A 12,423-nucleotide genomic window follows, 5' to 3' on the forward strand; every position below is an offset into this window, starting at 1 on the left:
TTTTTGATTACTGGATTTGATGTCATTTCTAAGACTGTTCCGATCAGTTATTTGTAAATACTTTTGTAAATATTGTAGTAGGTACGTACGCAGTTTAAGTTTTCATCGTAAACAACATTTAAAATTGCTACTAATCAAGGTCGGAATTACTATGAAAAAAAAAATACTTACTTACTCTCCTTAATGATTATGGGCCTAGTCGTATTTGGGTCCAATAGATATTTATAATATGTCATTGTCAAAGTTACTCAAAATGGAGAAATAAAACATCCACGAAGACCGACATCCGCGCGGACAGAGTCGCGGGCGGAAGCTAGTGTATTCTTAATTATTTTACATTAGTAGGTACAGTTTATCATGTATCAGCTGCACGGGCGATATAATAACTTCTAAATACTTAAATATTATTTTGTGTTTTGCACATTGCGTGCGAAGCTCTGTTAGGTATCTATTGTGCTTGGAGTGTCAGGGGCATTTGTATGGTCTTAAATGCTTCTTTAGACGATAAATATTTGCTGGCTGTCGACATCCTGATCCTTGACATACTCTTCTTCTTCTGCTGGGGTGCTAGGGCCGCCTACAAAAATGCGACTGGTCTGCACCACAGGCGAGCAAACCGGCTGTAGAAGAAACACTTAATGTTACTACCAAATTCAACATAAACTAAGTACCAAGTATATGTTAAACTAATGCACTTACGGTATCCAATAGCACGACGGATAAGTTTTCCATTTCTATATCTGGTTCACGGTGGAAACACTCTACGAAAATCAAAGCAAGTTAGTTTCTTGGACAGGAATCGAAATATCATCTATACTAATAAGAATAATATAGCATAATACCGTTTTGTTCGGGTTCCACGACTGGTTCAGAGTCTTCGTCCCGTTTTACGAAACATATTTGGGTCCCCAGCCCTATAATACTGACTGCCACAGTAATAAATATCATGCCTCCGATAAACTCGACGTAAACCATCCATCCAGGATCGGGTGTATCTTTTTTCTCACTTTCCTCTGAAAAAGAAAAGCAAATAAATAAATTCAGTTAATCGCGTCTACAGATAATTTAATTATAGGTGCTTAAAATAGAGTGCCGAGCGTGCTGGAACTACATTTCATTACTAAACTAGCTTCTGCCAGCGGCTTTCCTTCGTTTCCGTGGGATAAAACGTTGCCTTTGTGTTATTCCACACCATAAATCTATACCTATTCTAAACACCCCGATCCCTTCAGTCGTTTTGACGTGTTTGAGTAACAAACAGATATACTCACACACAAACAAACAAACACTCAAACTTTCGCATTTGTAATATAAGTATGAAACAACACATGATGCATGTAATAAATTATTGTTTAGGTACGTACTTCTCATTTTTTGTTCTCTTAATAGTCCAGTCATTTGGTAGATAAAAAGGGGGTTACCTGGAATGTTTTCCGGGAGTGTTGAAAATTGGTGAATTTATAGATTTGGGTATGCTCTTTTCGAATTTCAACTTTGCCACCTCGTACAACCGCCGCTCGCGCCGCCATATTGAAAAAATGGCGCCTAAAAACGGTTTTTTATTAATATCTCCGTTCCGACGCATTTTACGAAAAAATATTTATCTACAAAATTAAACTAGAAAAAATTTCCTACAATTTATGTGTTGATAACTTTTTCATAAAATCAATAGTTTTTGGCGTACGAGCGCCGCAAAGTATTATTAGTCCAGTCAAATTAGGATTTCACCTCGGAATTTGAGATACCCAGCTGTAATTTTGTCAATACTTGTATATTGACTGCCTGAAACTTGTCTCAAAACCTACATGTGGTAGGGTGTAAGCAACTATTAAATTTTAAGGTCCAAAGGTCCCAAAAAACGTTTTTGTGCGCTTTTTTGGAAATATCTCATTTCCTATGGGTTTTTGGTATTTGCATTTAATACCAATATTGTAGAATATAAAATTCTCTACAACTTTTGCCTAAACTTTTTTTTTATACGGTGCACCGTTTCCGAGATAGAGGGGGGAGAGCGCGCGGTCACTGCACCTCTTCAAAAAATTTTTTTTTCGTCTAACCTATCCGTGATGGTTGTCTATGGATAGGCCATTAAAAATACATCATGGTTCCTAAAACCATTTTTCGTCAAAATCAATTGTTTGTAAGATAGACACTTCCAAAGTGGAAAAATGAGGTCTATCGAATGTGTCCTGCCCTGTAACTTTTAAAATAAGTGAGTAAGAAAACTAAAAAAAATATATGCTGTAGATTTTAATGGAAACTTTCAAAGAAAATTGGTTTGAACGAGATATCATAATTAGTTTTTAAGAATTGATACATTTAAAAAAAAACACATTGTTTGTACATGTGGTGGTGCAGATGAATAATACTTTGCGGCGCTCGTACGCCAAAAACTATTGATTTTATGAAAAAGTTATCAATACATAAATTGTAGGAAATTTTTTCTAGTTTAATTTTGTAGATAAATATTTTTTCGTAAAATGCGTCGGAACAGAGATATTAATAAAAAACCGTTTACAAACAATGTGTGTTGTACAAACAGGTTAGTTTCGGTAGGTTCCTGTTTCTGATGTTATATGTGTTATGTTATATGTTCCACCGTGTCCTCCGGGCGGTCTTCGCAGTGATGACACCCGGGCGTTTCCTCCCGCCCAATCAAAAACAGGATCCTACCGAAATTCCTGTGTCCGGTAAGCACCTGCGTCAGGCGGTATGTGAGGACGCCATTTCGCGTCTCTAGCCACTCCTCAAACAGGGGACTTACCTCTGCAATGACAGCGAGCCCAGCCCTCGGTTGCGACAGTCGTTGCTACACAACACACATTTTTTGTACACGTGGTGGTGCAGATAAATAATACTTTGCGGCGCTCGTACGCCAAAAACTATTGATTTTATGAAAAAGTTATCAATACATAAATTGTAGGAATTTTTTTCTAGTTTCATTTTGTAGATAAATATTTTTTCGTAAAATGCGTCGGAACGGAGATATTAATAAAAAACCGTTTTTAGGCGCCATTTTTTCAATATGGCGGCGCGAGCGGCGGTTGTACGAGGTGGCAAAGTTGAAATTCGAAAAGAGCATACCCAAATCTATAAATTCACCAATTTTCAAAACTCCCGGAAAACTTTCCAGGTAAAACTACCAAATGACTGGACTATAACGCGGAAGCGAAAGATTTTAATACAAGTGTTACATTGCCACTATTTCCTCTTGAACTAGTGCTATAATATGTCGCGGTAAAGTTCATTTCTTCGGGGAGGTATTGCAATTTGTGGTATTGTTGGGAATCTTTGATTTTCCTAAGCGTGTTCCCTGTTTCGTCCACTAGTTTGAATACTAACGTTTGTGGTCGCCCTCCGTCCCACCCTGAATGCAAATTAAACTATTGTTAAGAATTACATAAGCCGAAAGTATTTTCGAAGAATGCACTTATAAACTTAAGTATAACTAAACAATGATCAACTAGAAATAATGTTATAGGGAGTTAATGCAAGAATACGTTCGATTCCTGTGTCGGAACTAAGACCATGTATAGATAATTATTCGTACTATTAGGTATATAAATGTGAAAGTGTGTATGCCTGTTTATTTGTCTGTCTTTCACGGGACGGAACAACGAATTGACACGTTTTTTTTAAATAAGTATAGTTTAGAAGGTAGAAGTAGCCATAGACTAGTTTTTGTCCGCTTCTAACCCCTCATTTCATCATTCATATAATATGTATGAAAGACAGACAAATAAACAGACATACACACTTTCACATTTATATAATACTATAGATATGGATGGATAGCCTACTGAACAAAATATAATCATGTAATTTGTCCAGAAATCCTTAAATATTGGAGTCCAAATCTACGAAGAATTATGAAAATGATATCGGTCAAGAACTTCACAAAAAGCCTTTTTGTAACGTTTTTGTACATCCTAAATTTCAATTGGCAATGTAATTCATTTCCTATTCACATTTGCTACAGGTACCTAACGAGTCTTGTGTCGACTTCATCCGGCACTGTGGAGAGTCGATTAATTGAGGAAAGTTACAAGTTATGGGCATACAAACCATAAAGCGCAGTCCACACCGCCAGCTAGCGGGCTGGCTCGAACATCGTTTCACATCTTTACATACTTCGGTTCACACCGCGAGCTACCGACTAACCTATGCTAAGCTAATGAAATATACGACGATTCCAGCGAAGCTACTCGGTCACCCGCTTCGCTTCGCCCGCTTAGCCCGTTCCCCCGTCAATTGTCTGTACTTAGTTTTCGGTGTGAACCCTATACGTAGTTTAGCTCGCCAATATTTCGCGTAGTTTGTATAGTTTCCTTCGTTCGCTTTGTCCACCCGCCTAGCTCGCCCGCTAGCTGGCGGTGTGCTTGTGAAAAAATACCATAATAGGGATGATGACTGGGTCAAAAATAAATTATTAAAACTTTTCAATACAATAAAATATTCAAAAATAATTAATTTTTAAATTTTTCTAGCTAAATTTCTAGAAATAAGTCTGCTATTTGACGTCATAATCTGATGACGCCATAACAAAGTATTTCATACAAAGTTTATAGAAAATGTCGTTTTTGACGTTTCGAAAAAAGTATTGAATTTGACTAGTAGCAAACTAGCCTAATAATACGTAATTGTTAGGTATAAACCCATCTTTTGTACCTTTTCATCCCTCCACTCCTATTTAGGTACCTCGTTTTGCGGTTTATATAATATAAATATAAATATAAAAAATAGATGTAAGTAAGTATCTAACCTAATTTACAGTTAACTTCTAGTTGGCTGGCCACAGAGCGAGATATTTCGCAGTTCGGTACTTCGGGGGGGCCACCAGGAATAATATGGAACAGACAGGGGTTTTTCTGGATCCCAAATAAATTTATTGCTCTGCATTCAAGTACCCCGAAGTCACTATCACTAGGAACCCATGTTAGGTTTGATGCAAACTTGTGTTTGGATAGGGCCTGAAATAAATAGTTATAATAAGTAAATTTGGCAGTGTGGTTACGGCAGGTAAGTACTCCACAACATTAAATGTTAGAGAAAATTTTCGGAGATGAAAGGGACAAATTAATGACTTATATTTGTATTACCAATTTACACACACAATAATACTCAATAGTTCAAAACGTTAACGGCCGAACCTAGAAGCCTCTCATTCCACAATCTGTGGATGTATATCTATAAATGTTGGTTTGTTAGTCATTTCAGCTGTTAATCAATAAAGTGTTTAAATTTTTACTTACGGTGCCTTCAGTGGTGACAGTACGCAAGTCGCTGTAGGTCCACACGAACTGGAACGGTTCGGGAACTGCCCTTACGGTACACGTTACGGTCTCCACTTCTTCTTTTATTATCCCGACGGTAACAACTCTTTTCGTAGCACATTCCGGGGCGACTGAAATATTTGAGAAAACATACGGAATTTGTAAAAAAAAGCATAAATGTCTAATCTTCTATATGTATATCTCTTAAAACTGTTGGGCGGTTAGGGCAGACTTTTTTTAATTCTCCCGTAAGAGGAGAAAAGGGGTTAAATTTAATTTTTTTACTAAGTAAACCTTTTTTCAAACCTATTTAACTGTGGTCTAGATATAGTCTAAAACACGAAAAAGGTTACAAAGTTTTAGGATAGTTTTTATCGTTTAAAACCTTGTGAGGCCCGGCACAGTATTAGTAAAACCTCTGTGGGTGGTTTATTGTAATAAAATTAATTAATTAATTAAATTTACAATAAATACAACTTAGGTACCTGTTACCTGCTTCGGTTCTGATAATGTTTGCATAAATCCAACGGAGTTTACCCATTTTTCTATGGTTATGTATGGGAGTTTGACTATTAATGCGTTTTAATAAAACCAACTTCAAAGATAGGTAATCATGTTTAGATTATGAGGTAAAAATATTATTACTTACACAAAAGCGTGGCAGATTCGAGAAATCTGGATTTTGAGGTTATGTCGCCTATGGTTATAATTGCATACATTTACGATATTACTATCTTTCAATACTTAATACCGAACTTTTATTAATTTCATTAAATTTAGCTACTTTCTGTTACCCACCCCGCCTTCCACAGTAAGACAAAATAGGAGTTAAAATATCAAAGTAACGGTTAGTTAAAACTGCTTTCCCCTTCTCCCTGAGATTATTTTACATATCTAATAAATAAACAGCTATCATACCACCATCGTCATACTCATCATGAATCATATCAGCTGCATAAGACGTTCACTGCTGAACATAGGCCTCCCTTAAGAACTCGTATTATACCATGCTCAGGGAATAGGTGTATTAATAGATGTATAATGTATACCTATACCTTGTTCTTTATAGAGACCGGGTTAATACTAAATAGGTGTTAACTATTTCTAAGAATATTATTTTAAGTTTTAAATTCAATTGTTTTATTAAATACTTATTTATTTTACTAAAATACCAAGCCACAGTCATTACATTGGGGGCAATTCGTACTTCCATCGTGGGCGCAATATTATACGATTCTTGGGTTAATTATTTGCTTAAAAAGTCCAATTCTTCTATATATTCCACTATTAAGAAATACATTGAATAGTAGCTAATTAAAATAACACATATGCTTAATCGATTAAATGTGGAGATATTTAATCAAATAAGTATTAAGTAAAATATGTGATTAGCTTTGAAAAAACTAATATCTGAGTCTCATTAACTAAGTAGTAAGAAATGGTAGGTATTGTATTGATTTTTATAGTGTCCTTTAACTACATGAAATAAATCGAACAGCAATCGATAAATCGATAAGTATTTTAAATAATCGGTTTCTTTCGGAGCAAATCCTCATCCTTAATGACAATTTAGATGTCATTTTAATAGTTGATTCGCTACAATGCGGACTTTGGAGTAATAAATGCCACGCTTTTTTACTAAATATAATTACACACATGAAATTATATTTCACGATAAGCTTTTCAATGAATAAATTATTAAGACGCAACATGGCCCAGTTTTGGTCATTCTCCTTTCCCAGAAGTTAGCAAGAGCTAGTCGTTGAATAAAATAGTTGTATTAGGGTTGGAGGACCAAGTAAGATCTAATTTTTTAAATAAAAATCTATACGTATACTTAAATGCATATAAAACTGAAGTGTTTGTTTGTTTTAAGGCGCTAATCTCAGGAAGTATTGGTGCAATTTGATAAAAAATATGTATTGGACTATTGGATGCTCTCAGGGAAGGCTAGACTATTAAGTTCATTTTTCGATAAATAGGAGCTAAGTGTCGTGGGTAAGATTTCCGCACAGAAGAAGCCTTTGTTTGTTCCGCAAATACCATAATTATTGTTGTGCCTGTTTTGGATGTAGCTAAAATGCTTATAAAATTGTGTATGCCAACTCTCCACGACACAGAACAAAATACTATCATGAAAACAAAAATATATTGTTACTAACTAATTACACCCTCCTAGTTTCACGCTCCCACCGTGGATTCCTTCATCGATGGATTATCCAAAATCCAACACAAAAAGAATATTATTCAATTTCGGACCAGTAGTTCCAGATCCCAGTATGTACAAACAAACCAGCTCTTCAGCTTTATGTCCAATAATAGTGTAAGATACTTACAGCCTACTGTAATATTCACTTTGTTCTCATACATTTCGGAAGGTATCAGCATGTTGTGAGCGCGGCAGGTCAGAACTTTTCCGTTATCATCAAGAGCTGCTGTCAAGGTGAGAATGGAGGACATCATATTCTCGTCGAATACCTAGAAATAAATGATTAATTAATATTAGTCAAATAAATACAAACTTACTAACTTTTATCTAGAATAATATTTTAAGAAACATGTAGTAGGTATATTAAAATAACAAGATCCGTAACTTTATCAATCTACTAGAAAGTTTATAAACTTTCGTAGGATTCTAAACGGGAGATAAATTGTAATATTTCACGTCCACATTTTCGTAAATTGATAAACTTAGATACTGAACTCAGTCGTAAAATAATAAGTAAGTAGTAACCAAACGCTACGCGCGATCTGATTGGTTGACTGTCACGTGTCACTTCTCCTACCATTTGTGTGTTTTATAAGAGTATTCCTGTATTTTAGCTAGTAACTGTTAAATAGCTTATTGAAACTGATAATAGAAAACTCAACACACTACATCTGTGCCAGAGAGGAACCAGGCTGCTTCCAATTTATAGTTTGTCAAGTCTGATTATACCAAAGTCTATGGACACAAACATTGCCACTATGAACATTGACCAATCAGAGAGCAGTGTGTTATTTTACGTATTTCAAAGATTCGTATATTTAAAAGAGTTTCTGTCATTGGTCGAACCATATAAAATCTTACGAATAGGTATCCGTTAGTTTATAAATGTACCATATGAGGTCGGAAATTGATAAGTTTACGAAAATGTGGACGTAAAATATTACAATTTATCTCCCGTTTAGAATCCTACGAAAGTTTATAAATTTCCTAGTAAACTGATAAACTTACGGATCTTGTTATTTTTCGATGACATATATGCACGTCTTTACTTTAATTTTTAATATAAGTAATGATTTTTCTATGTTCAGCTATTAATTGACTTATAAACCATTACCTACTTAAAATGAATATTGTTCTCACTGTATTCGCTAGGAATCAAGCACATAATATTGATTATGTGGGTATGGTGGGTGGGTGTGTGAAGTGGAATCTTGCAAGTAAATTACTAGAAGCAGACGTTATAAACGATAAAAGTTTGTTTTTAATAATATTTTATGGTTATATGAGTTTACCTTAAAATCGGTTGGTGTTAGCAACGAGTCTCCTAAGAACCAGCCCACTATAGGGGCTGGGAAGCTGCCCGATACCAAGCACTCCACCTGGCGAGGCACTCCCACCGCAAACTTGTTGTTTCCATTCAATAGAATATTAATGCTCACGGGGGGCACTGCAAAATGAACATATAGTCAAGGCAAAAATATACTACGCGGCGTATTATGGCACAATGTTAACAAACAATTTTATTATTATTTCTTTTTATTTTATGATTATTGTAACCATTTTATTCTAAGGACCCGATGGATCCTTAGAACCATCGGGCTGGAGAGGGCCCGATGGATATACGTCCCTGCACTCCCTCTCCCTCAAAGTGCACCTCTCTAACATTCGAGGCTTGCACTCTAATTAGGGATTGCAATCCGGTCCGGCGGATCCGGTAATCCGGCGGATCCGGCGTGTTTTTGGACCTACCGGATCCGGTGAGACGTCGCCGGATCCGGTGGCGGATCCGGTAAAGCAAAAAATACGTTTTTTATGCCTAAAAAAAATATCATACGACAGGAAATGAAAAAAATAATAGGCCGATTCTTAAGTGCTGAAAATGTGACAGAAACAGCAGACGAAAATATAGATTCCAATTCCGATTCTAATTCCATGTCATTATTGCCAATAGAAAAAAACATTACATTAAAAGAGGAACTAGAAAATCAAATCCTGCAAGAAAAAAAAGGGTATAGGGGGAAAGTTAATGCTAAAAAAGAAACAGATTATGAGAAAATACTTAAAAAAGAAATGACTGCGTATGAAGTAGAAGGAGTAAAAGGAAAACACATTTCGCTGATCTACAGTTACTTGATGGCGATTAGGCAAACCAGTGTTGAGGCAGAAAGGGCCTTTTCTGCCGCAGGTTATATTTGTAGTGCCATCAGAAGCAGACTAGGAGACAGTACAATAAACACTATTTGTTTTTTAGCTCGTTTTTTCAGTTACAGAAAAAAATTTCATTTGAATTTTGCATTGCAAAAAATAAATGCTTCTTGTTTTGTTTCTTAAGATTATGAACTGAAGTTGTTGATTTTATAAGTACAAATTTAAAAGACTGTTTTGTTATATAACTGTGTAGATTATTAATAAGAGTTTAATAGTATTATTATTACTTAAGTACTTTCAGATACTTACATAAATAGGTACAGCAATAAGTGAGAGTCAGACTGATTACTTTATTATTAAAAATAGTTTCCATAATTTGATTTAGTACAAATAGTACCAAAAATTACAATTAATACCAAAAATATAAGTAAAAGTGATTTTATTTTCCATAAATACGTATTTTATTTTCTTTTTATACATTAGTATCAAAACTAAAAACCACTAAATACTAGGCCCTAAGTAACTTTAAAATCCGGCCGGATCCGTCCGGATCCGCCGGATTAGCATCAATCCGGTGAAATCCGGCCGGATTGAAAATGATACCGGATTGCAATCCCTAACTCTAATCTCAATGCGGTCCATCACCACCTTAAGATCGAGAACCCTACGCTCTTGTTTCTCTCGAAGACCCAGATCAGAAAAACGAAGTTTCGTCCGACACTTCGCAGATTTCATACAACAATTCTATTTATTGCGAACTTATATCTTGAAAATAGAGCACAGATAGAAGAGATTGAATACTTCAATAAGACTACAAACGAACTTCATAAGTTTCGATCTGACCTAAAGGCGATTACCGCATCAATACCACAGGGTAGTGTTATTGGATGTCTCCTATTTCTTATTTACATCAATGACCTCCCAAAATTTATTGCAGAAACCGCACCTTGCGTTTTATTTGCAGACGATATCTTCATTCTTACCCAATGTCATGACAATGCGACCTTAAACAATACCCTTAATGAAATTCTCGAGAAAATAATAACCTGGATGAATGAGCACTACCTTGAAATAAATTTCCAAAAGACCAAACTCATAACTTTCCATCCCTACCAAAAATCTCCCCTAAATTTACAATTTTCCTTCAATAACCATATAATAGCAACAGTTAATGAATTTAAACTATTAGGAATATCCATAGACAAAAATATAAATTGGAAGTTACACGTAAAAAGCATAAAATCAAAACTATCGAAATTGATATACGCGTTCCGGGAAGTTAAAAAAACAACAAATTTACAGACTGCTCTGGTTGTGTATTACGCCTATGCTTATGCATGGCTTAGCTACGGCATCATAATGTGGGGATATAGTACAGATGCCCCAACACTGTTCACCGTTCAAAAGAAACTTATCCGTATCCTGGTAAATATACAACAGACAGATAGCTGTAATTAATAGAACAAAATATCTTAACTCTGCTCTGTATCTACATACTAGAAATATGCAAATTTACTCACAAACACCAAGACTTCTACACCAAACGAGAGAACATACAAACAAGATACACACTAAGACGCAAAACAAGACTCAACCTACCATCATCCCGCTTAAAAATACACTCTACTAGTCCTCTGGTAATGTCGGTAAAAATATATAATGTGCTACCAGAAACAATAACAATGAGAAAAAGCTCCATTTATTTATAAATAAGCTAAAAAAGTTACTAATAAAAAAGCTTACTATAGGTAGTGTCGACAAATATTTATGTGACAAATCTTTAAAACTAGAAAAATTAAATCTATAATTTTAATTCTTAAGTTAGTATAATATCTATGTTTTTAGTTTAACTTCAACTGTTATAAATAATTTAAGTCCTCTCTATATAATATGATTATATTATCTTTTGCTGTGCCCGACAGGATCCACTATTGTTACCTACCAAATGTTTACTACCTAAGCCTACATTGTGGAATGCAAAAAAGAATTGAGTATTGAGTATATAACTTTCGTGAACAAAAATGAACGAATGAAATGAAGATAAATAAATAGGTTTTGATATGAAATAAAAAAAAAAATATTAGTTAGGTAATCAATACGATTCGACGATGCGCGTGGAACGCGACGTGCCGTACGCACGGGTCTGGTTCTGGTCGGGCGGCGAGCTACCCTTGCTCGCCGTCCGCAGACACGCACTTACGGTGGCCGGAGATCATCACGCGATTACCGACGCCCGGAGTGTCTTCTGCGGCGGCTGGGGCGTGAGGAGGATCGTTCCCTCACGCGCTCCGCCTCCTTAGCTAGCATGCCTGGTTCGCTGAAGGAGGAGACGGCGTCCCATTCCCCCTCGCTCCACACCATGGCCTGAACCAGGGCCGGACGCGAGAGGTCACCGTCGCCGATCACATCCATGCAGGGCACACTGCTACTGTATGCTCCACCTTGTCCTCCAGGTGGTCCTCGCAATGACGACACCCGGGCGTTTCCTCCCGCCGAATCCGAAACAGGTACCTACGGAAACTTCCGTGTCCAGTAAGCACCTGCGTCAGGCGGTAGGTGAGCACGCCGTGACGCCTCTCTAGCCACTCACACTTACCGCTGCAATAACAGCGAGGCCAGTCCTCGGTTGTGACAGTCGTTGCTTCCATTCCGCCATGAGATCGCGCCGGAGCTCATCCCGCCACGCACTAATCTGACGCGGCAGTGGGGTTTCGCCCCGGCGATGCGCCTCCGCACGTAAGCTGTATTATACGTGCGCGAGATGCAGATCCCACGGCGGTGATCCCGCAAGGA

The 12,423-nt window shown here is 36.5% G+C and overlaps 1 protein-coding gene across 1 annotated transcript in view; it reads right to left on the bottom strand.

Moving 5' to 3' along the window:
* Window positions 1-274: 274 nt before the first annotated feature.
* Window positions 275-12,423, bottom strand: part of LOC118267018 (uncharacterized) — a 92,581-nt gene continuing 80,432 nt past the window's right edge. Inside the window, exons 8-14 of the mRNA XM_050704613.1 lie at window positions 8,775-8,929; window positions 7,610-7,751; window positions 5,253-5,404; window positions 4,763-4,970; window positions 843-1,013; window positions 700-761; window positions 275-620 (exon numbers count right to left, since the gene is read on the bottom strand). Coding sequence (XP_050560570.1) covers window positions 498-620; window positions 700-761; window positions 843-1,013; window positions 4,763-4,970; window positions 5,253-5,404; window positions 7,610-7,751; window positions 8,775-8,929 — 1,013 coding nt within the window. The 3' untranslated portion in view covers window positions 275-497. The remainder of the gene's footprint in view (window positions 621-699; window positions 762-842; window positions 1,014-4,762; window positions 4,971-5,252; window positions 5,405-7,609; window positions 7,752-8,774; window positions 8,930-12,423) is intronic.

This window comes from Spodoptera frugiperda, chromosome 25 (genome assembly GCF_023101765.2).
Source record: "Spodoptera frugiperda isolate SF20-4 chromosome 25, AGI-APGP_CSIRO_Sfru_2.0, whole genome shotgun sequence".
Taxonomy (NCBI): Eukaryota; Metazoa; Arthropoda; class Insecta; order Lepidoptera; family Noctuidae; genus Spodoptera; species Spodoptera frugiperda.